General features: G+C 43.1%; 2 protein-coding genes across 5 annotated transcripts in view; one reads left to right on the plus strand and one right to left on the minus strand.

The window, feature by feature from the left end:
- Positions 1 to 21,118, plus strand: part of LOC140723552 (uncharacterized) — a 44,595-nt gene extending 23,477 nt beyond the window's left edge. The window contains exons 5-9 of the mRNA XM_073038126.1: positions 7,951 to 8,058; positions 11,043 to 11,168; positions 12,512 to 13,878; positions 15,464 to 15,686; positions 19,926 to 21,118. Of these exons, the coding sequence (XP_072894227.1) occupies positions 12,923 to 13,878; positions 15,464 to 15,686; positions 19,926 to 20,405 (1,659 nt within the window). The 5' untranslated portion in view covers positions 7,951 to 8,058; positions 11,043 to 11,168; positions 12,512 to 12,922 and the 3' untranslated portion in view covers positions 20,406 to 21,118. The remainder of the gene's footprint in view (positions 1 to 7,950; positions 8,059 to 11,042; positions 11,169 to 12,511; positions 13,879 to 15,463; positions 15,687 to 19,925) is intronic.
- Positions 1 to 26,268, minus strand: part of LOC140723535 (NACHT, LRR and PYD domains-containing protein 3-like) — a 488,497-nt gene that overhangs the window by 150,976 nt on the left and 311,253 nt on the right. The window lies entirely within an intron of this gene.

The raw sequence follows: 26,268 nt of genomic DNA on the forward strand, positions 1-26,268 counted from the left end.
AACCCCAGTCACGTGACATGGGTACGTAACACCTCCCTCCAAAAAAAACATTTTTGGTCTTACAAGAACAAAAATTTTAACAATTACTTACAAGAAAAACAAATGTATAAATTATATAACATACACAATATACAATACAGTAGGAGTGTTACAATTAAAAAAAACACTCAAAAAAAAATTACATTGTACATTCAACATAGAGATAGACAATCAGCAACCACATTATCTTTACCTTTAACGTGAGTTATCACAATATTGTACTCTTGTAACATCAAACCCCAATTTAATAATCTTCTGTTTTTGTTTTTCATCTTACTCAGAGAAACTAACGGATTATGATCAGTGTAAACAATAAGTGGTTTTTGAGTTGTACCAACATATACCTCAAAATATTCCAAAGCTAAAACAAGAGATAACAATTCTTTCTCTATTGTTGAATAGTTTCTTTGATGCTTATTAAATTTCTTAGAAAAGTATGCTACTGGATGATCAACCTCATCACCCTCATTCCTTTGCATCAATACTGCTCCCGCAGCCTCATCATTAGCATCTACAGCTAATGAAAAGGTTTTTCCAAAGTCAGGTGCCTTAAGCACAGGTTGTTGACATATCATTGTTTTCAATTTTTCAAATGCTTCCTGACAAGGCACTGTCCACACAAACTTCACATTCTTCTGCAGAAGGTTAGTTAATGGAAGGGCAACATTAGCAAAATTCTTACAAAATTTTCGATAATATCCTACCATTCCCAAAAATCTTCTGAGAGTTTTTTTTTCCCGTTGGAGTGGGAATCTCTAAAATTGCCTGAACATTTGCCTGAACAGGAGCTACCTTACCTTGACCTACAACATAACCAAGGTAAGTCACAGTGGCATGTCCAAATTCACTCTTGGCTAAATTAATAGTCAAGTTAGCTTTTGAAAGCTTTTCAAACAATTTCTCCACCACAATTATGTGTGTTTCCCAAGTATCATTTCCTGTCACTAAATCATCAATATAAGCATCAGTATCTTTCAATCCCTGAATCACAGAATTAATCATCCTCTGGAAAGTACCTGGGGCATTCTTCATCTCAAATGGAAGAACATTATACTCATATAACCCAGATGGAGTTACAAATGCAGAAATCTCTACCTCTGTCCGTTAATGGAACACACCAATACCCTTTCAATAAATCAATCTTTGTAAGGAACTTTGCTTTTCCAACCTTATCTACACAATCATCTACTCTAGGAATTGGATATGTATCTGTTTTCGTTACAGCATTCACCTTCCTATAGTCCATACAAAACCTAATACTACCATCAGGTTTTGGCACCATAACACATGGCGAACTCCAATTTGAGTTAGAAAGTCTAATAATATCATTCTCTAACATGTATTCAATTTCTTTCTCAGCAAGTTCACATTTTTCCATGTTCATCCTATATGGATGTTGTTTAATAGGTTTGGCATCTCCAACATCTACATCATGTGAAGCTATAGTAGTCCTTCTCGGAACATCTGGAAACAAATCCTTATACGTAAAAATCAATTCCTTCATCTGATGTTTCTGCTCTAGCTGTAAATGTGCTAATTTCTCATCCATATTTTCCAGAATGGTCGAATTAGGTAACCTAACAGAAACAATGTTAGATTTAGAATGAAAGTCAGATGAATCATCTATCATGTTCCCAGTTAAATCAAACTCATTCTCACTAACCACAACAGTCACAGTATCAGATTGTTTCCCAAAATATGGTTTAATCATATTTATGTGGCAAAGTTGTGTTGACCTTCTACGATCTGGAGTTTTTATTACGTAATCCACATCATTGATTCTAGACACAATTTCATAAGGACCATGAAATCTAGCTTGTAAAGGATTTGTCTGCACTGGGAAAAGAACCAACACCTTATCTCCAGGCTTAAACATCCTCATCCTAGCTTCTTTATCATACCAAGTTTTCATTTTCCCCTGAGCCAACTTTAAATTTTCCTTGGCTAAGCTACAAGCTTTATGTAACCTGTCCTTAAATTTCAAAACATAGTCCAACAAATTAGTGTGTACCTCCTTACTAATCCACTGTTCTTTCAATAAAGCTAAAGGTCCTCTAACTCTATGCCCAAACACAAGTTCAAATGGACTAAAACCTAAAGATTCCTGTACCGATTCCCTTACTGCAAATAAAAGTAAGTTTATACTCTCATCCCAGTCACTTTCATTTTCCACACAATATGTCCTAATCATATTCTTGAGGGTAGAATGAAAACTCTCCAAGGCACCTTGCGATTCTGGATGGTATGCAGACGAAGTGATTTGCTTAGCTCCCAATTTATAAACTATCTGTTGAAACAATCCAGACATAAAATTACTGCCTTGATCAGTTTGTATTTCCTTAGGCAATCCAAAATAAGTAAAGAATTTTATAAGAGCCTTCGTCACAGTTTTAGCTTTTATATTCCTAAGTGGTACTGCCTCTGGAAACCTAGACGAAGTACACATGATAGTCAACAAATACTGATAACCAGTTTTTGTCTTTGGTAATGGACCAACACAATCTACAATAACTTTAGAAAACGGTTCACCGAATGCTGGAATAGGTTGCAATGGAACTACTGGTGTAACCTGATTTGGTTTACCCACAATTTGACAAGTAGGGCACGTCTTACAAAACATGGCCACATCTTTTCTTAGACCAGGCCAGTAAAAATGTTTTAAAATCTTGTCCACAGTTTTCCTTACCCCTTGATGTCCACCTAAAGGCACACTATGAGCTAAAGTCAAAATCTCATTCCGATAAACTTTAGGAACAACCACCTGATAAACAACATTCCATTCCTCACTTGCAGGAATTGTAGGCGACCTCCACTTCCTCATCAACCCTCCTTTTTCCAAGTAATATCCTACTGACACCTTCTCAATTTCACTACCTAGTAAAGCTTGTTCCCTTAATTTTTAAATCTCAGGATCTCTATTCTGCTCTGCTATCATCTCCTTCCGAGACAGAGATAAATCTTCATAGTCAGACTTACTCCCAGAATCTTGTTCAAACAACGAAGGTAAGAAAGTCTCTGACACATCCTCAAAACTCGAATCCTGAGTTGAACAGTCATGAGTAACAACCTCATTCTGCACATCAATTTTTTTAGCCATAGCTCTAGTCACAACACAAGAAGAATCTGTGTTAGAATTCATCTCTGGTTCCTCTGACTCCATTGTCAAATGTACTTCAGGAAAAACTTGTCCACCTGCCAAGTCATTACCTAACAAGAAAGAAATACCCTTCACAGGTAAGCTATGCTGTAATCCTACTTTAACAAATCCTGTAACTAACCCTGACTTTAAATTTACTTTATGTAAATGTACAGGCATAAAATCACTTCCAACATCTCTGATGTAATTCACCTCACCAGTATCACTCTCTTCATTAAACTTCAACACATTGTCTAACATCAGTGATTGAGAAGCTCCAGTATCCCTAAGGATTTTTATTGGCACCAGAGTAGAGTAGATCCTTCTTTATAACCCTTCAGTTATAAAATGATCATATCCCTTTCTAACTTGGTCAGACTCTAACAAATCCTCATTTGTGTTTACCAAACCATGTAACTTTACAGGTGTTTCAGTATGTTGCACACAAGCATCTGGAACTGCTTACTTCTCTTTCTTTTTCAATTTGAAACAGTTAGCTATTACATGGCCAAGCTTCTTACAATAGTTACAAATAAGACCAAACTGTCTTTCCTTCACAGGTTTTCCTTCATCCTTACCTCTCTCATTAACCTCTGATTTAATTTCTGATTTACTATGAGACTCCATATTATTTTTCCTCTTAAAAATTCTACCCTGAGGAAATTTATTCTTATGGATTAAAACATACTCATCAGCTAAACTCGCACAGTCCTGCAATTTATCAGTATCCCTCTGATACTGTAAGTAAGTAAGTAGGTCCTTACTTCAACAGGAATGCTTCTTTTAAATTCCTCCATTAAAATCAGCTCTCTCAATGTATCATAGTCCCCATTTAAATTTTTAGAAGAAACCGATCTCTCAAAACACATAGCTTTATCATAGGCAAATTCCACATAAGTCTTTTCCACAGACTTTTTCAAACTCCTGAATCTTTCCCTATAAGCTTCTGGGACTAATTCGTACGCTTTGAGAATATGTGTTTTCACAATATCATAATCTCATGCTTGCGCAGCAGTTAAAGCTGTGTAAACTTGCTGTGCTTTGCCTTTAATTACACTCTGTAACAACACTGGCCATTTATCTTTCGGCCAGTCTGATATCCGAGCAATAGTTTCAAAATGTTGAAAATATCTTTCCACTTCTGTTTCACTAAATGGAGGGACCAATTTAATTTCTTGGCTAGCAACAAACGGTTTTTTAGAATCAGAAGACTGATTCCCAGACCTTAAATTTGCCATTGCATATTCAAACTCTCTCTCTTTCTGTTCAGTTTCCAATTTATAAAGCTCCAATTCTGCTTTACTTTGATCCACCTTCATTTGTTCAATTTGCAACTGTATCTCCAGATTACTTATTGGAAACAATTCTAAAATCGATTCATCAAAATCACCCGAAGCCACAAAGTGTGATGCGATTTTTCTCTGTATTACAGCCTTTGATGTAGTCTTCAAAATACCTTTAAGTTGCAATCTATTAGCAATCTCAGATACTTCAGTTTTTTTCGCCTTCTCTAACAAATCCGCGGCTGGCGAATCCAGAAACTCATCAATATTCATCCTTGCCGAATACCACTCACAAGCCAATCAAACAAAAGAATCGAGCATTCACCGTTACCAAAACACCGATTCAAAAGTTAACAAGCATTTAAACTCAAACGATCCAATCCCGGACGCAGCCCCCATATTTATGTTACGTATTCAAGCAACAGTAAATATATATGAGTTAGGCAAGGGTTTTTATAACAAATAACACGTTTATTAAACACTGAAACAAACCCCCCAAAAGTAAACAAACATTAGCTTAACCGGAATTCAGCTGCTGTGCGGCAGATTCACAGTTCTTAATAGCGTTGCAGTTCAAACAGTTCTTAAAGCGGTATTGAAAAATAACAGTTCTTTAAAGCGGTATGCCGAAAGTTCAAAAGCTCACAGTCCATTTAAAAGGAGAGACTTTTTAAGGCGATTTAAATTCTCTTCCACGTCGTTGTCCTTCTATCCCCGGCGTCGAACTTTCCCACGAAGAATTTTATGAAATATAACGGCTTAAAGGCACTGACCTTCCTTCCACACTATTCTCAATCTCCCGCTATCCCAGCGGAGATTAACACGAGGACAGTCAACGAAATCCTTCCGAATGAGGATCACACAAGGTGGATCTTTCCACCGTCAAAAATCGATTCTCCTCGATCTTTATCTTCCACATTCTTATCTTCACTCTCCACCAGCAAAGAAACCGCTGGCAATGAACTTTTAAACTTTAGGCATTAGATAAAACTTCATTTTTCAACTAAACTGCGTCATCACATTAAATCACGCAGTGACATGAAGTCATCTTGGCAAATCTAGCCACGAACTGCCCCACCTGACAGGGTGGGTCTTCCTTTTATACCCTGTAAAAAAAACCTGTCACATGACCTCTACTGGCGGGAATATGACATCACTCCACCATCACAAGACCATTACCTCAAGTCCAGTATAACTTCAACCCCAGTCACGTGACAAGGGTACGTAACAGATTCGTCAGACAAGACTTTCCTTTCACAAATCCATGCTGACTTTGTCCGATGATTTCACCTCTTTCCAAATGTGCTGTTATCACATCTTTGATAACCGACTCCAGCATTTTCCCCACCACTGACATCAGACTAACCGGACTATAATTCCCCAGTTTCTCTCTCCCTCCTTTTTTAAAAAGTGGGGTTACATTAGCCACCCTCCAATCCTCAGGAACCAATTCAGAATCTAAGGAGTTTTGAAAAAATATCACTAATGCATCCACTATTTCTTGGGCTACTCTGGGATGCAGACTATCTGGCCCTGTGGATTTATCTGCCTTTAATCCCTTCAATTTACCTATACCTCAGTTCCTCCATCTCACGAGACCCTCGGTCCCTTACTATTTCCGGAGGATTATTTATGTCCTCCTTAGTGAAGACAGAACCAAAGCAGTTATTCAATTGGTCTGCCATGTCTTTGTTCCCTATGATCAATTCACCTGTTTCTGACTGTAAAGGTCCTTACATTTGTCTTGACAAATCTTTTTCTTTTCACATGTCTGTAAAAGCTCTTACAGTCAGTTTTTAATGTTCCCTGCCAGCTTTCTCTCATAATCTTTTTTCCCTTTCCTAATTAAGCCCATTGTCCTCCTCTGCTGGTCTCTGAATTTCTCCCAGTCCTCAGGTGTGCCGCTTTTTTTTTTTGCTAATTTATATGTTTCTTCTTTGGACTTGATACTATCCCTAATTTCCCTTGTCAGCCACGGGTGCACTACCTTCCCTGGTTTATTCTTTTCCAAACTGGGATGAACAATTGTTGTAGTTCATCCATGTGATCTTTAAGTGCTTGCCATTGCATATCCACCGTCAACCCTTTAAGTATCATTTGCCAGTCTATCTTAGCTAATTCACATCTTATACCTTCAAAGTTACCCTTCTTTAAGTTCAGAACCTTTGTTTCTGAATTAACTATGACACTCTCCATCTTAATGAAGAATTCCACCTTATTATGGTCACTCTTACCCAAGGGGCCTCGCACGACAAGATTGCTAACTAACCCTTCCTCATTGCTCAATACCCAATGTAGAATGGCCTGCTCTCTGGTTGGTCCCTCAGCATTCCTATGCAATGGCAAGCATTTAAAGATTGCATGGATGAACTACAACAAGTGTTCACCCCAGTTTGGCAAAAGAATAAACCAGGGAAGGTAGTGCACCCGTGTCTGACAAGGGAAATTAGGGATAGTATCAAGTCCAAAGAAGAAACATATTAATTAGCCAGAAAAAGTGGCACACCTGAGGACTGGAGGAAATTCAGTGTCTAGCAGAGGAGGACAATGGGATTAATTAGGAAAGGGAAAAAAGATTATGAGAGAAAGCTGGCAGGGAACATAAAAACTGACTGTAAAAGCTTTTATAGATAAGTGAAAAGAAAAAAATTGGTTGACAAATATAGGTCACTTACAGTTAGAAACAGGTGAATTGATCATAGGGAACAAGGACATGGCAGACCAATTGAATAACGACTTTAGTTCTGTCTTCACTAAGGAGGACATAAATAATCTTCTGGAAATAGTAGAGGACCGAGGGTCTAGTGAGATGGAGGAACTGAGGGTAATACATGTTAGTAGGGAAGTGGTGTTAGGTAAATTGAAGGGATGAAAGGCAGATAAATCCCCAGGGCCAGATGGTCTGCATCCCAGAGTAGCCCAAGAAATAGTGGATGCATTAGTGATAATTTTTCAAAACTCCTTAGATTCTGGATTAGTTCCTGAGGATTGGAGGGTGGCTAATGTAACCTCACTTTTTTAAAAAAGGAGGGAGTGTGAAACCGGGGAATTATAGACTGGTTAGCCTGACATCGGTGGTGGGGAAAATGCTAGAGTTGGTTGTGAAAGATGTGATAACAGCACATTTGGAAAGAGGTGAAATAATCGGACAACATCAGCATGGATTTGTGAAAGGAAAATTATGTCTGGCGAATCTTACAGAATTTTTTGAGGATGTAACTAGTAGAATGGATAGGGGAGAACAAGTGGATGTGGTATATTTGGATTTTCAAAAGGCTTTTGACAAGGTCCCACACAGGAGATTAGTGTGTAAACTTAAAGCACACGGTATTGGGGGTATGGTATTGATATGGATAGAGAATTGGTTCGCAAACAGGAAGCAAAGAGTGGGAGTAAACAGGACCTTTTCAGATTGGCAGGCAGTCACCAGTGGGGTACCGCAAGGCTCAGTGCTGGGAACCCAGTTGTTTACAATATATATTAATGATTTAGACGAGGGAATTAAATGCAGCGTCTCCAAGTTTGCGGATGACACGAAGCTGGGCGGCAGTGTTAGCTGTGAGGAAGCTAAGAGGATGCAGGGTGACTTGGATATGTTAGGTGAGTAGGCAAATTCATGGCAGATGCAATTTAATGTGGATAAATGTAAGGTTATTCACTTTGGTTGCAAGAACAGGAAAACAGATTATTATCTGAATGGCCGATTAGGAAAAGGGGAGGTGCAACGAGACCTGGCTGTCATTGTATACCAGTCATTGAAAGTGGGCATGCAGGTACAGCAGGCAGTGAAAAAAGCAAATGGTATGTTGGCATTCGTAGCAAGAGGATTTGAGTACAGGAGCAGGGTGGTTCTACTGCTGTTGTACAAGGCCGTGGTGAGGCCACAGCTGGCGTACTGTTTGCAGTTTTGGTTCCCTAATCTGAGGAAAGACATTCTTGCCATAGAGGGAGTACAAAGAAGGTTCAACAGATTAATTCCTGGGATGGCAGGACTTTCATATGAAGAAAGACTGGATCGACTAGGCTTATACTCGCTGGAATTTAGAAGATTGAGGGGGGATCTTATTGAAACGTATAAAATTCTAAAGGGATTGGACAGGCTAGATGCAGGAAGATTGTTTCCGATGTTGGGGGAGTCCAGAACGAGGGGTCACAGTTTAAGGATAAAGGCGAAGCCTTTTAGGACCAAGATGAGGAAAAACTTCTTCACACACAGAGTGGTGAATCTGTGGAATTCTCTGCCACAGGAAACAGTTGAGGCCGGTTCATTGGCTATATTTAAGAGGGAGTTAGATATGGCCCTTGTGGCTAAAGGGATCGGGGGTATGGAGAGAAAGCAGGTACAGGATTCTGAGTTGGATGATCAGGCATGATCATACTGAATGGCGGTGCAGGCTTGAAGGGCCGAATGGCCTACTCCTGCACCTATTTTCTATGTTTCTATGTGTTGAAAATTAAAATCTCCCACAATCACAACATTGTGCTTACTACAAATATCTGCTATCTCCTTACAAATCTCCTTCTCCATTTCTCGCTCCCAATCAGGTGGTTTATAATACACCCCTATAAGTGTTACTATACCTTCCCCATTCCTCAATTCCACCCAAATGGGCTCTCTAAATTAGCCCTGTAATCTATCCTGTCAAAGCACCGCTGTAATATTTTCTCAGACAAGCATTGCAACACCTCCCCCTCTTGCCCTTCTGATTCTATCACACCAGAAGCAACGAAATCCAGGAATATTTAGTTGCCAATCACACCCCTCCTGCAACCATGTTTCACTAATAGATACAACATCATATTTCCAGTTATCAATCCATACTCTAAGCTCATCCACCTTTCTTACAATGCTCCTAGCAATAAAACAGATGCATTCAAGAAACTTTCCACCTCTTCCTCTCTGTTTATCCCTAAACAACTTTATTATCTCTTTTTTCCTTCTCCCCTACATCTTTGGTCTGCGTGCTCCTACATCAGGGAGGAAGTTCCAATCAGTTCTGTGTTAAATGTTTAACCATCACGGTGACTGAAGGCAGCTGCAGATTCATGAGGGACTGTTACTGTCAGATTCTGCAGTTCTTGCGGCTGCTGATCGCACCCAGGACTGAACCCTGGTCACTGAGCCTTGGAGGAGTCTGTTCTGCTGATGTTAGTCTTAAACTAGACTGGCATTTAATATTGTGGATCTGTGAACGATAAATCAGTTCTGTATCAAATCCCGTGTCTCAGGTACTTACTGTCTCTACCACACTCACAATGTACACTAGAAAGGCCACTCAGCCCATCTGGTTCCTGCCCATGTTTCTGTTCCATATCCGTATATCAAAATCTATCCCTGCCATTCCCCTCTCACTCTCCCGGAGATGACAGGTTGCAACTAGTCACCACTCCGTGGGATAGGAGATTTCCTGTGAATTTCATGGAAACATATAAATGCACAACACATTACAGATGCTTTGTCCCACTTTGCTGTGCGGCCCATGTATCTTACTCTAGAAGCTGCTTAGAATTACTCTACCACATAGCCACCTATTTTCCTAAGCTCCATGTACCTATCTGAGAGTCTCTCAAAAGACCCTACTGTATCCGCCTCTACCAACGTCGCTGGCAATTCATTCCACACACACACCACTCTTTGCTTAAAAAAGTTAGCTCTGACATCTCCTCTGTACCTACTTCCAAGCAGCTTAAACCTATTCCCCCTCGTGTTAGCCGTTTCAGCCCTGGGAAAAAGAAAAAGCCTCTGGCAATCCACACGACCAATGCCTCTCATCATCTTATACACCTGCATGATGTTCTGCAGGGTGAATAAGACGATGAGCTCACTGTGGTTTTGACGTTCTCTCTCTCTCTCTCTCTCTCTCTCTCTCTCTCTCTCTCTCTCTCTCTCTCTCTCTCTCTCTCTCTCTCCCCCCCCCCCTCCTCTCCCCCCCCCTTGTTTTTGACGTGACAGCCCCGCCTCACTCAGGCACTTAAAGCGACACTCACAGTAAGCGAACCTGCGGTCTCGTAACACAATGCACCTCTAAAGTCTGACAGCAGACCAGCGAGTGAAACTTCGATGGTGCAGAATCAGAAACCAAAGTGTTGCCAGCCTGAGTCAGGGCTTTGGGGCTCCAGAGAGAGATGGGGTCCAGAGTTTACCAGGAGGAGGAGGAATCAGACCAGCAGGATGTGGCTACAAAAGAAAGGTCAGAAACATTTGTAAACTGGTTGACCCAAAAAAAGGTGGTTAATTTCACGCAGCAAATGTGGAGAGGAATAAAAAGACAATGTTTAGGCCGAGCCCCTTCTGCATGCCTAGCCTGTATACACTGCTTCTTAGTTGCTCTCTGAATTGCAGAGTTCCTCCAGCGTTTTGTGTGTGTGTGTCTGTATTTCCAGCAACTGCAGAATCTCCTGTGTTTTATATCTGCATTTTACTTTGGCATTAGATACACGTTGATATTGAGTATATTGCTTATGGGAGCCGCTTTCTGCGTTAAAACGGCTGCAAATTTTTTTCTATACACACGAAAAGAATGAGGTATGGACATTGAACCGGTGCTTGCGGAAATGGTTAATGGCACCGTGATTACCCATAGGGCCATGCGTTAAGAATTTTGCTGGTGCTGAAGTGCCGATGAAATGCGCCGGCGTCAGGCTGAGGACGTCCCCAAGTATCACGCATGCGCGCAGTACACAGAAGGCCTTGAAAATGTCGGGTGCTGGTAAGAACGATTCTCCGTGTTTTTATCTTAAACACTGAATTCACAACAATTCCTGTGAAATCCGGACACCGTGGCCAACAATCCCGGGACAGTCCTGCTCTCGTCCCTGTCTCTCAGCACCACGATCCGTACACGGGCCCTGGGGAGCTTCCGGCTGCAGAGTGAATGGGAACCGATGGATCTTTCAGACAGAGCTGAGCTCCAGCTATAATAAAGGCAAGGATTAGGAACTGAGAGAAAGGGAACAAAATCTTTTACATCACCAGTTGAGAAAATCACCTTTGTTCTACCTCCAATCACTAATAAGAGAAAATCTGAAGATGCTGGAAATCCAAGCAACACACTCACAAAATGCCGGCGAAATTCAGCATTAGTACTCTTTTCCATAGATGCTGCCTGGCCTGCTGAGTTTCTCCAGCATTTTGTGTCTGTTGCTTGTTCTACCTCCTCTTGTTCTGGACTTTTCTACCCGTGAGAGCATGTTTTGACCCATTCTCTCTGAGTACATAATGATATCAAACACCTTTGCCCTGGGCAGCAAATAGCTTTCACATTACACATGTGCCAGACTCCAGTGAGACAGACTACTGCCCTTCCCTTCATATTCATTGGAATTGCCATCACTGAGTTCACCACTGTCAGTCATTGGGGGAGGCTTCAGGGGAATATAGAAACTGGTGATACTTGTGTGTATTCTGGTGTTGCAAAAGTTGCTGGAGAATTTGCAAGTGGGAAGAAGTGAAGTGATGTTTGGAAATCTGACTTTTTAAAGCGTAACTTAGCAAGTAAACCACATATGGACAATATGCAAAAACCTTGGTGAGAAAATCCTTCATTACTCATTACAGGCCAGCTACATAGGTTGTGTGAGTGTGCAGATGAACTGGATCGAACCCAGAGGAGATCAAAGTTCCTGTTGACAGTGATTTGCTCACTGTGAAAATGAATACCTCTCTATAAAAAAATCACTGTGCACATCTTGTCACTTGGTAAAAAAAATGCACAGTGCAAGACTTATGTACACACTGGTTATTACAAATTAGAGGGGGTATTGGAGGGAAGATGGGGAGACCTGTAGTGTCCCTGATGCCCTCACTTACAAGAAATGCATCCAGCTGCAGCTTGTAACCCTGCACTTTAAGGAGTTGGAACTTGAAACACATATGGGGATTGATGGTCATTCCAGATAGCAGCACTCTGCCCAGTCAGGAGATGATTTCTCTTCCAACTTGGGTTTAACTTCACTGTAACAGTGCGATACCAAATCAAACCTTGGCAACTCAAGTAATCTCATCTGAAATGTTGTCCTACATCCATTGATGGATTTTGTAAATCTTTTACAGGTTAAAAATGAGAAGGAATTCGTCTCCAGGAATCTCAAACACGGCACGCCAGTTTTGATGTCTCTGTCTGGATATTTAAGAAGTGGAGCGAGGGATTCAATTGCCATCCTTCCTGCTCAGACTGTGGGGAGGGATTCACTTGTTCATTTGAACAACTAGCAAGCCCGGCATTTTACACAGGAGAAAGGCCGTTCACCTGCTCAGACAGTGGGAATGGATTCACTCGGTCATTTCAACTGAAGGTACATCAGCAAGATCACACTGGGCAAGGCCATTCATCTGTTCTGTGTGTGAGAAAGGATTCAGTCTGTCTTCCCACCTGTGGACACACCAGTCAGATCACACTACACTGGGCAGAGGCTGGTCATCTGCTGAATTTCGGGGAAGCGATTCTCTCGGTCATCTGACCTAATGGCACAACAACGTGTTCACACCAGGGGGCAGCCATTCACCTGCACAGTCTACGGGAAGGGATTCACTCAGTCATCCACCCTACTGGAACATCAGCGAGTTCACACTGGGGAGAGGCCATTCACCTGCTCAGTCTGTGGGAAGGGATTCACTCAGTCATCCAACCTACAGATTCATCAGCGAGTTCACACTGGGGAGAAGCCATTCACCTGCTCAGTCTGTGGGAAGGGATTCACCCGGTCATCCAACCTACTGGTACATCAGCGAGTTCACACTGGGGAGAGGCCATTCACCTGCCCAGACTGTGGGAAGGGCTTCACTCAGTCATCCAACCTACTGGTACATCTGCGAGTTCACACTGGGGAGAAGCCATTCACATGCTCAGAATGTGGGAAGGGATTCATACTGTCATCCCACCTACAGAGTCATCAGCGAGTTCACACTGGGGAGAAGCCATTCACCTGCTCAGAATGTGGGAAGGGATTCACTCAGTCATCCAGCCTACTGGTACATCAGCGAGTTCACACTGGGGAGAGGCCATTCACCTGCTCAGATTGTGGGAAGGGCTTCACTCAGTCAGCCAACCTACTGGTACATCAGCTAGTTCACACTGGGGAGAAGCCATTCACCTGCTCAGTCTGTGGGAAGGGATTCATACTGTCATCCCACCTACAGAGACACCAGCGAGTTCACACTGGGGAGAGGCCATTCACCTGCTCAGTCTGTGGGAAGGGATTCACTCAGTCATCCAACCTACAGAATCATCAGCGAGTTCACACTGGGGAGAGGCCATTCACCTGCTCAGTCTGTGGGAAGGGATTCACTCAGTCATCCAACCTACAGAATCATCAGCGAGTTCACACTGGGGAGAAGCCATTCACCTGCTTAGACTGTGGGATAGGATTCACTCAGTCATCACAACTACTGGCATATGAGTCAGTTCACAGTGGGGACTGGCCGTTGTTATGAATCCTTGGGTTTCGTTTGCTGTGGACTGTCATTTTAAGAGAGAGAGATTAAGAAGGTGAATCAGTCTGACTTGCAGCTTGTTTACATCGCTCGCAGCTTGTTTAGATTTAACCGAGGACACAGACACTCAGAGACAGATAGAGATGAAGGAGGAAAAATGGAAGGATTGAAACCAGGGAACTAGTGGCCAAGGGTCACTGTTTGGAACTTTCCTTTGCCCACAAGGGTGGGTTAATTATCGATTCACCGTACATCGAATGTGTGGTTGTCACCTTGTTTGATCCATAGGAGTGGATCTGATTTGGTGTATCCTGTGGAGACCCCTTATGTGTTAACCCTTGCCTGGTTGTGGTGTGGTAGTTCACTTGAAGACGATACACCTTATGACAAGTCACTTTCGGTGAGAATTTGTATGTGGATTTGGAACAATGATGGATAAAATCTACAGCGACTGTTCTCTCGTTTTACCACCGTAGAACCTGTGGAATTCTACATATTTGCATGCTCTCGCCATTTACCCTGGATTACAAATCTCTCTCTCATCACCTATTCTGTGGTTGAACTGAACTTTCATACTTTACCATCTCAAGACTCCAAGCCTTGTTTCCCCCAAGCTCAATAGTTTGGGAGTTACATTTACACACATTTATAAACTTAACACTGTTAACTTCTGTTTATCTTGTTTAAGTTGCAAGATTACAAGTAGATTCTAATAAAGATAGATTTAACATCAAAACCAGACTCCAGGTGTAGTCTATTGCTGCTGGTTTGTTTCTAAAGCATGATGGTTCATAAAAAATTTGGGGCGTGCGTCTGGGATATGAACAAATTTGGGGGCTATTGATCGATGAATTATCGATTTGATTGGGGAAATCCCTTTTGATTTATTTGTGTGTGGAAATCAGCAGCAATGGACATTTATAAATTTCTGGAAGCGCCAACCTCTGAGGCATCAGAAAAAGCCAAATAGAATGAATTGCTGACTGTTGCTACTGGGCTGAATCTTAAGCAGGTAAGGGGGTGTGAAGGACCAGGGCAAGCATAAAACTGGGAGAGGAGGTAAAGTTAAACCAATAGGGGTTTTATTATAAAATACAGGCATCCACCCCCTTTTTCAGAGACTGGGATCCCTGTTTCAACCGGTAATGATGTGCATTTCAATGTGTTCACCTCTCCGTCCTCGATTCTCTAAATGAAAGGGTTATCACATTTGATTTTTCTTTATATGATGACCCAACCATTTCAGGGATCAGTCTATTGAAACTTCATTGCACTCTCTATAACAAATACTCTCTAACCACTTTGTTAAACCTCTGTGCAAAAAATGTCCATCTTCCGCAGCCCCGTGTTGCCCCAACCACTCACCTCCTACCCCTGTCATTGGCCCCACTTGCAGGTCAACTGTCTGCCGGTGTTTCCCCCCCCCCCCCCAATGTGAATCCCTCTGCTCACCACCATCGTGGGCTCAGACATTTCCACAGATTTCCACCGGGACAAACATCCTGTCCGCCCCCTCTCACACCATCGTTTTCCTTTCAATAAAATCCCTCCGCTCCCTCCCCAGGGAACTAGCATCATACCGACGGGCCGAGCGGTCTCCTCCAACCTCTCGGCGACACATCAGACTCCGGCCGCAGAAGACGCTTCACAAAAGCCCCAACTTCCCTTGGAGGGAAATGGAAATAAATCAAAAAACGGACATTTACTCCGCTGTGATGTGGAGTTTGAGGCCGGAGCCGGAGGCGAACTCAGCGGGGATAACGCCCTCTGGACTTGTCCACCTCTGCGACTGGTGGTAACAAGTGATTGACATCGCTTTGCACCAATGGGAATAGCGCAGCTTCTGAATCCTCTGTTGACAGCGGTGGGGGAGGGCTGGTCACGCGATTATTAGCCCAGCTATTAAACTGATAAAGCCCAAGCTCAGCAGCGCATGGATGACGTAAGACGCTGTGCAGGTAAGGGCAGATCCCGGGGTGGGAAGCCCATGCGTGACGTCAGGCACGAGGGTGGTCTGTGTGATGTCACCTGTGGGATGCGCTCGCATTTAAATGTACCTTAATGTGCGTTTCTTATGATTTCAGAGGGACAACAACATTTATCACGGGTGTCATTACTGAATCCAGTGTTGTGAGATGTAAAGTCCCCTGTTATGTGCCGGGCTGGGCCGTGTTGTTTGGGGGCTATTGATCGATTAATTATCTATTTCATTGGGCATATCCCTTTTGATTTATTTGTGTGTGGAAATCAGCAGCAGTAGATATTGATAAATTTCTGTAGGTTGGATGACTGAGTGAATCCCTTCCCGCGTACTTCCTCATCCAGGTCATCCACTCTTGGTCTTCCTGGAATCATTCTTTGAAACTTCTCTGGACCCACTCCAATACGAGCACATCTTTTGCTCAGATAATAAGTCGGAAGTACAGGTCGGAATCTGCTCACCATACACCAACAGTGATCTGCCCAATGCGTTATAAAGCTATAGTATCACATCCTTGCTCTTATATTGCTAACATTACAGTTGTCATCCTTAATCAACTCAATCTGCAAGCAAACCTTTAGGGCCTCTTGCTCAAGGACTCACAAGCACTTATGCACCTCTAATTTTTTCAAGTTTCTCCCATTTATTTTTTTTCTACGCCCAATTACTTCTACCAAATGTACATGACTTGCATACACTGCATTTCAACTGCTACTTTGCTGGCATTCTCCAGACCTATCGAAGTCCTTCTGCAGACTCCCGCTTTGCTCTAAACTACCTGTCCCCTACCTATCTTTGTATCAACTGCAATGTTCGTCACCAAGGTATCAATTCCGTCATACATATCATTCAGATTTAACGTGAAACGATGCGGTCTCAATACTGACCCCTGCAGAACAGCATTAGTTACCGACAGCAAAACAGAATTGCCCACATTATTATGACTCTTTCTCCCTTGTCAGTACAGGTTTCTTTCCTGTAATTCCATGAGCTGTGATCCTGTTCAGCAGCCTCACGTGCAGCACCTTAGAAACATAGAAACCCTGCAGCACGTTACAGGCCCTTTGGCTCACAAAGCGATGCCGAACATGTCCTTGCTCTAGAAATGCCAAGGGTTACCTACAGTTCTCTATTTTTCTCAGCTCCGTGTACCTATCCAGGAGTCTCTTAAAAGACCCTATCGTGTCCGCCTCCACCACGATAGGTGGGAAAGCCTCTGACTATCCACACGATCAATGTCTCATTTTCTTGTACACCTCTATCAGGTCCCCTCTCATCCTCCATCACTCCAAGGAGAAAAGACTAAGTTCACTCAACCTATTCTCAAAAGGCATGCTCCCCTATCCAAACAACATCCTCGTAAATCTCCTCAGCACCCTTTCTATGGCTTCCACATCCTTCCTGTAGTTTGGCGACCAGAACTGAGCAGAGTACTCCAAGTGGGGTCTGACCAAAGTCCTATATAGCTGCAACATTACACCTCGGCTTTTAAACTCAAGCCTGCAGTTGATTAAGGCCAATGCACAGTATGGCTTCTTAACCACAGAGCCAACCTACATAGCAGCTTTGAGCGTCCTATGGACTCCGTCCCCAAGATCCCTCTGTTCCTCCACTGCCAAGAGGCTTACCATTAATACTATATTCTATCATATTTGACCGAAGAAAATGAACCACATCACACTTCTTTGGGTTGAACTTCATTTGCCATTTCTCAGCCCAGGTTTGCAGACTATCAATATCTCCCCGCAACCTAACCCAACCTTTGTGTCATCAGCAAATTTACTAACCCGTACCTCCACTTCCTCATCCAGGTCATTTATAAAAGTCACGAAGGGTAGGGGTCCCAGAACCGATCCCTGAGGCAGACCACTGGTCACCGACCTCCATGCAGAATATGACCAGTCTACAACCACTCTTTGTCTTCTGTGAGCGAGCCAGTTCTGGATGCACAAAGCAATGTGCCCTTGGATCCCAGGCCTCCTTACTTTCTCAATAAGCCTTGCATGGGGTACCTTGTTGAAGATCATCTGAAAATCCAAGCAAACGACATACACTGCCTCTGCTTTATCTATCTTGCCTGTTATTTCCGCAAAGTATTCCAAGAGCTTTGTCAGTCAAGATTTCCTCGAAAGAATCCGGCTGACTTTGGCCTACTTCATCATGTTTCCCCAATTACAGTACCCAAAAAACACACTCTTAGTACACTCTAACATCTTCCTGACCACTAAGGTCAGACTAACTGTCCAATAATTTTCTTTCTTGTGCCCCCTCTCTTCTTAAAGAGTGGAGTGACATTTGCAAATTTCTGGTCCACCAGAACCGTTCCAAAATCTAGTGATTTCTGATAGATCATTACTCATCACTTGAAGAGAAAACTAAGGGGGGAACTTCTTCATTCAGAGGCGGGGAGAGTGTGCACCAAGCTGCCAGAGCAAGTGGCAGGGACGATTGTCATCTTTAAGAGAAGTTTGCTTAGGTCACTGGATGAGAAGCATATGGAGGGCTATGGTCCAGGTGGAAGTTGTTGGAACTCGGAAGATTAATGCTTTAGCACGGACTAGACTGGCCGAATGGCATTTTCCTGTGTTGTAGTGTTTTATGACTCTAATGCCTTCACAATCTCTTCAGCTACCTCTTTCTGAACTCTGCGGTGTCTTATCTACCTTCAGGCCTTTCAGCTTCAAAAAAACCTTCTCTCCTTGGTAAAAGCATGTATCCTCACTTCTGCCCCAGGTACAGCTGAATGTTTGGCATTTATGTAATAAATTTAATGACACAGCTGTAGTGGGTGACTTCAATCTGCAGGAGGATTGGGAAAGTCAGATTGGCGTGAGATCGCAAAAGAGGGGATGTATTGAATGCAAACGAAATGGCTTTTTAGAGCAGCTGATGGTTGAGCCTACTCGGGGAACTGCTATCTTACATTGGGTGTTGTGTAATAACCCAGATCTTATTATGGAGGTTAATGTAAATGAACCATTAGAAGGCAGTGATCATAATATGATTGAATTCCTACTGCAATTTGTGAGGGAGAAGCACAGGTCACATGTGTAGTATCACAAAGGAATGAAAGGGAATTACAGAGGCGTGAGAAAGGTGATTCACCAGGTGGATTGGAGGATGCAGGTGGAGAAGACGCCAGAGCATAAATGGCTGACGTTTCTGGGAATAGTTCATAATGTGCAGGATAGATATGTCCCACAGACGTAGTTCTCAAACAGCGGGGCTAGGCTGTCGTGGCTGACAAAGGAAGTTAAGGACTGTATAAAAGCATATAAGGTAGCAAAAGTGAGTAGTAGGTTGGATAATTGGGTACCTTTTAACATCCAACAACAGGCAAATTTAAAATAAAAGCTGTAAGCGGAAAGGTGAAATATGACAGCAAACTATACAATAATATAAACCAGTTATAAAATATACGAAAGGGAGGCGAGAGTTGATATTGGACCACTGGAAAATGATGCTCATGGGGTACAAATGGGGAAGAGATGGTAGATGAATTTGATAGGTACTTTGCATCCGTCTTGTCTGTGGAAGACACTACCAGTGTGCCAGAGATCCGTGAGTGTCAGGGAGCAGGAGTGAGTGCCATTGCTATTACAAAGGAAAACGTGCTAGGCCAACTCAGGTTCTTAAAGTGGATAAGTCACCTGGACCAGATGGACTACATCCCAGAGTCCTGAGAGAGGTTGCTGGAGAGATAACAGATGCATTGGTCATGACACGTCAAGAATCACTTGATAACAGATGAGGTTTTGGGGTACTAGGAGACTAATGATATAATAAGTCAAAGCCAGCATAGGTTCTGTACAGGGAAATCTTGCCTGACAAGTCTGTTACAGATCTTCGAGGAAGTCATAAGCAGGATGGACAAACGAGAGGCGGTGGATATCATTTACTTGGATTTTCAGAAGGCATCTGATAAGGTGTCACACATGAAACTGCTTAACAGGATAAAAATCCGAAGTAATACTGGCATGGATAGAGGAAGGCTGACAGCCAAGAGGCAGCAAGTGGGAATAAAAGGGGCCTTTTCTGGTTGGCCAGCAGTGACTTGTGGTCTTCAGGGGTCAGTATACGGTCCGCTACTTCTCACATGGTTTGTCAGTGATCTGGATATTGGAACTGATGGGGTTGTGTGGCTCAGACTGTGGGAAGAGATTCTCCACATCATCTCACCTACTGACTCACCAGTCAGTTCACACTGCAGTGAGGGACTTCACCTGTTCAGTCTGTGGGAAGAGATTCACTCAGTCATCTAACCTACAGAGACACCAGCAAGTTCACACTGGGGAGAAGCTGTTCACCTGCTCAGACTGTGGGAAGAGATTCACTCAGTCATCTAACCTACAGAGTCACCAGCGGGTTCACACTGGGGAGAAGCTGTTCACCTACTCAGACTGTGGAAAGGGAGTCACCAAATCATCTCAACTAGTGACTCACCAGTCAGTTCACACTGCAGAGAGGGATTTCACCCGCTCAGATTGTGAGAAGGGATTCACTCTGTCATCTAATCTGCTGGCACACAAGTGAGTTCTACTCGGGAGAAGCCGTAGACCTGTGAATGTGGGAAGGCATTCACACGATCATGTCATCTATTAAAACACCAGGGAGTTCACACCACTTAGAGGCCGATCGTCCGCTCAAACTTTGGGAAGAGATTCTCTCAACCCTCTCCACCAAGGCTGCATCATTGTGTTCCCCTGGGGAGAGGCCGTTCACCTGCTGTGAATATGGGAAGGCATTCACTCAGTCATCTAACCTTGTAACACACGACTGGGTTCACACTGGGGGGAAAGTCTCAATAACCTGTAGGCTGGATATTTGTCCATCCCCGTTGATGAATGCAATTTCAAGAGTGACTGAGGGAGTCTAATACAAGAGGGCATGACTTAAGGTTTACAGGGCGCCCATTCAGAACAGAGATGCGAAGAGAATTTTTGAGTCAGAGGGTGGTGAATCTGTGGAATTTGTTGCCACGGGCAGCAGTGGAGGCCAAGTCATTGGGTGTGTTTAAGGCAGAGATTGATAGGTATCTGAGTAGTCAAGTCATCAAAGGTTATGGTGAGAAGGTGGGGGAATGGGACTAAAGGGCAGATTGGATCCACTCATGATGAAATGGTGGAGCAGACTCGATGGGCCAAATGGCCGAATCTGCTCCTTTGTCTTATGGTCTTATGTGATTTTTTTCTCATGTGCTCTTCCTCCTTCTGCCCAAGGTAGTGTTAATCTCAGTGGGTTTGAGTGTAAATAGTCTTTTCTAATCTTGTCCTTTCAGTTCTTACTTATCTTTGTAAATTTTACTGATTGAAATGGGACTAAGATATTTTCATTAGAAAAAGTCAATGTCGGTATTGATGGAAGTGTTTATTGCCTTTGTTGTAATTGTTAACTATTGAGCTCTGTTTGGCAGTTTTTTAAAGCCTTGAAATAAATTTTGTCAAAGGTTTTCCCAATATTGCACTACTTTCTGTTGCTTTTGCTTGTTGATTTTCCAGATACGTGGTTATCAAGAGTCCCGGTGAAGGGTCATGGCCGGAAATGTTGATTCCCATCCATAGATGCTGCCTGACCTGCTGAGCTTCTCCAGCACTTTGTGTGAATTTCTCTCGATTTCTTGCATCTGCAGGTCTTCCTGTTTCCCAGATCTTTATATGTTTAGTGAAATAACAAGCCGGCCGTGGGGTTGTGTGGCTCTGTTGGTAAAATATTAAATAAAATCATTAGATAAAAGGTGGCATAGGGTTGGGCAGTGTGGAATCTGTGGGTAGAATTAAGGAACAGCAAATGTACAAAAAAAATCCTTGATGGGAATTGTATAGTGACCCCAAAACAGTAGTAAGTATATGGTCCACAAATTACAATGAGAGATAGAAAATGAGTGCCAAACGGGCAATGTTACAATAGTCATGGGGGATTGCCATGCAGGTGATTAGGAAAATCAGGATGGTGTTGGTCTCAAGAGGAGGAATTCCTAGAATGCCTACAAGATGCTTTTTTTTTAGAGCAGCTCGTGGTTGAGCCCACTTGGGGATCAGCTATTCTGGATTGGGTGTTGTAATGAACCGGAATTAATTAGGTCACATGAGTTCAAGGAACCCTTCGGGACAAGTGATCTTAATCTGATCAAATTCACCCCGACATTAGAGAAGGAGAAACTAAAGTCAGATATGAATAAAAAGAGAATTAGAGAGGCCTGAGAGAAAAATTGGTCAAAATTGATTTGGAAAGAACACGGGCAGGGATGAAAACAGAGCAGCAATGGCTGGAATTTCTGGAAGCAATCTGGAAGTGACGGGATATACACATCACAAAGAGGAAGTAGTATTCTAAAGGTAAGGTGACAAAACCGTAGCTGCTAAGAGAAACCAAAGACAACATAAAGACCAAATAGGGCACAGAACAAAAATTACTAGGCAGTTAGAGAATTGGAAAGTTCTAAAAATGAACAGAATGCAACCAAAACCATTAAGAAGGAATAGATTAGCTAGCCAGTAATATTAAAGAGGATACCATTTTTAATTTCAGGTACATATTGTGTAAAAGAGAGACAGAAATGGATATCAAACCACTGGAGAATGATGCTGGAGAGGGAATAATGGGGTGAGGGTGAAAGGTGATGGCTGATGAACTGAATAAGTATTGTACTCACTCTTATCTGTGGAAGGCACTGGCAGGAATATGAAAGTCTCAAATGTCAGTGGTCAGAATGTGTAAAGTTACGTTATTCGGGAGTAAGTAGAAGGAAAGGCAATGGGCTGTGATTTTTTTTACTGGAAGGAGAAATCGATATTCATGCCTTCAGGTTGGAGCTACGTAGGTGGAACATGATTTGTTTCTCTTCAACCCTGAGGCTGTCAAGTGGAGCAACTCCAGCCATTGCTATTCTGCCATCATCCCTGCTAGTGTCCCCTTCCAATCAACTTTGCTAAGCTCTTCTCCAGTGCCTCCGTAGTTCCCCTCACTCCACTAATAATGATGCATCTTGTTTTACCTTTCCCCTCTCAAAGTGAAGGGTGAATTCAGTCATGTTATTATCACTGTATCCACATGCTCCCTTTACCAAAAGCTCCCCAATCAAATTTGGTTCATTCCAGAATTAACTTTTCCCTAGTGGGCACAATTGCAAAGGGAAGGTAGGTCACATCCGGAATTTTCAACTTAGCAGGCGATTTCCTCTGACGTATTGGGAAATCGTGTGCTAGGCTAGTTACAGCAAAGGCTTGCCATTGTTGTATTTGCCTTCTGCCGGGTGAGATTTTTTTAAAAGAGATCACCAGCTCTTAACCCAGCACAGATGGGTGCCGGCTGGATTCAAACTCAGTACCTCCCGCCACTGATGCCACTACGCCACCAGCCGGCTACACAATTCCAAGATGATCTAAAAGGCATCTCATTGGTATTTTCCAAATTCCCTCTCTTGAGATCAAGCACCAACCTAATTTTCACAATCTACCTTCACCCATCACACTCATGGACTATTTGTCTCACTCCCATCGGGGGTAGATACGCAGCGTCCTCACCAGGACTACCAGCCTCTGGGACAGCTCCTTTTCCCAAGCAGTAAAGCTGATAAATATCTCTGCCCACTTACCCATACTTCCACAACACCAAACACCTCTACTTTATCATTTCCTGTCTGTCATCTTATATGCAGGCATCCTATGCCGAGCGTCACTTTATGAACATACAATCAATCCGTGCACAGTATATAAGCTGTGGATATATGTTGTTACTATTGTGTTTTTGTGTTGTATTGGAGCCGGAGTAATAATTATGTCGACCTCATTTACACGTGGCTGCTGGAAATGGAATTAAACAACCCTGAATCTTGAAGAAACATTTCAGCAGGCTGCAGCATCACATTTCTGTCTCTCAGCGTTATTGCGACAGAGCGCCACCTGGTGACAATGGAGTCCACAAATCAGGGGGTCCTGTTATTGTGGTAAATCACCATCAAGTGGCAGTGTTGTCCACAAAAGGGAGAGGTTTACAGCGATAAGAAGGGGTGTAGGGGCTGGAAGCCAACTGCAAGTGGATGAAGTGCCAGAGATGCCCCAAACCACTCTCCTCACCACTAGTCAGGGTCCTAAACAGTCCTTCCATATGAGGCAACTTTTCAACATCGTGCTTGTTGGGGTCATCTACTGTTTTCAGTTTTCCAGGTGTGGCCTCCTCGACATTAGTGAGACCCGATGTTCTCTCTGCATTCTGCTCTCTGTCCCGGTGAGATTCTGCAGATGTTGGAGATGCAGAGTAACATACACAAAATGTTGGAGGAAGTCAGGAGGTCAGGTAGCTTCTATAGAGGGGATAAAGCAAAACAGAGATTTCCTGCCAAGACCCTTCATCAGGACTGGAAGTGGGAAAAGCCGGAATAAGATGGTGCGGGGTGTGGAAAGAGTCCAAGCTGGTAGGTGATAGGTGAAGCTAGATAAGAGTGAAGGTGAGTGGGTGGGCGAGGTGGGAGATGAAGTGAGAGGCTGTGAGGTGGTAGGTGGAAAATGCAAAGGACTGAAAAGAAGGAATCTGATACGATAAGAGAGCGGGCCATGGGACAAAAGGAAGTAAAAGAGGAACCAGAGGGAGACGATCCGCAGTGGGGAAGAGAGAAGTGTGGAGACAGAATGGAGGAGACGGGCCTGTGGGTTGATGAAAAAAAAGGTAGAGGTAGAAGTTAAAGATGTCGATGTTCATGTCATCAGGTTGTAAACTACCCGGATGTAATATGAGTTGTTGCTCCTCCAACCTGACAGTGCCCTCATCATGTTAGTTAAACAATGAACCGGAAGTGAGAGTGGATTAATAATTGTCCCCCGGGATCACTATTAAATCAATCCTCTCTCACCTTAAACCGGTGCCCTCTGGTTGTTGATTCCACAAAAATGGGGTAAAAGAAAAGTAAACATATAAAACGTACAGCACAATACAGGTCCTTCAGCCCACAAAATTGTGAGGAACATGTCCCGACATTAGAAATTACTGGGCTTACCCATAGCCCTCTATTTTTCTAAGCTCCATGTACCTATCCAGTAGTTTCTTAAAAGACCCTATTGTAGCCGCCTCCACCATCGTTGCCGGCAGCCCATTCCACGCACTCACCACTCTCTGTGTAAAAAACTTACCCCTGACATCTCCTCTGTACCTACTCCCCAGCACCTTAAACCTGTGTCCTCTTGTGGCAACCATTTCAGCCCTGGGAAAAAGCCTCTGACTATCCACACGATCAATGTCTCTCATCATCTTATACACGTCTATCAGGTCACCTCTCATCCTCAGTCGCTCCAAGGAGAAAAGGCCGAGATCACTCAACTGCGCACATTCCCCATTTATGTACACTCATAGTGTGGAACACCTGCATAATGTCACCTCAATCTCCAGCACTTCAAGGTGTGAAGTCCCAACCTGCCCAACCTCTCTCCAGAACTCAGTGCCTCGAGTATCGGCAGCATTCTCGTAAATCTTTTCTGCACTTATTCCAGCTTAGCGTCCTCTTTCCTATAACTGAATACAATAATCCAGACGTGGATACCCTAACAAAATCCTAACCCTAATGCAACCTCACCGGCCTCTTCTTCAGACCATGAGCCATGAGATATCAGACAGGGGCTGGTCAGTCAATCGAGTCTCCTCCGCCATTCGTTCCTGTCCAATTGATTATCTCTCAACCCCATTCTCCTGCCTTCTCCCCATAATCTTTCAACATCCATTTAAAATACACTCAATGACTTGGCCTCCACTCCGTCCGTGGCAATAAATTCTAAAGATTTACCACTCCCTGATTAAAGAAAATCCTCCTCATCTCTGCTCTCAGTGGATGTCCGATACATTGAGGTTGTGACCTGTGGTCCCAGACTCACACAGTATAGTGTGCATCTTCTTCAGAGCCACGCTGTCGAGGCCTTTCAATATTTAATAGGTTTCAATGAGATCCCCTCTCTTTCTTCTATACCAGCGAGTGCAGGGTCAAAGCTATCTAACACTCCTCATTCGTTAGCCCTTTCGTTGCTGGAATCATTCCCGTAAATGTTCTCCGGACCCGCTCCAGTATGAGCACATCTGTTTTTACAGGTTGTAAACTGTTCACAATACACGAAGAGCGATCTGACCAATGCGTTTTAAAGCCACAGTGTCACATCCTTGTTCTTATATGCTAACATTACAGTTGTCATCCTTCATCAACACAATCTGCAAGCAAACCTTTAGGGACTCCTGCTTAAGGATTCCCAAGTACTAATGCACCTCTGATTTTTTGTATTTTCTCCCATTTATTTATTTTTTCTCTACCCCCTATTCCTTCCACAATTGTACATGACCGTACATTTGCATACACTGTACATTTCCATACATTTCATCCACGACTTCGTTGTCCGTTCACCAAACCTATCGAAGTCAT

The sequence above is a fragment of the Hemitrygon akajei genome, unplaced genomic scaffold (assembly GCF_048418815.1).
Source record: "Hemitrygon akajei unplaced genomic scaffold, sHemAka1.3 Scf000118, whole genome shotgun sequence".
NCBI lineage: Eukaryota > Metazoa > Chordata > Chondrichthyes > Myliobatiformes > Dasyatidae > Hemitrygon > Hemitrygon akajei.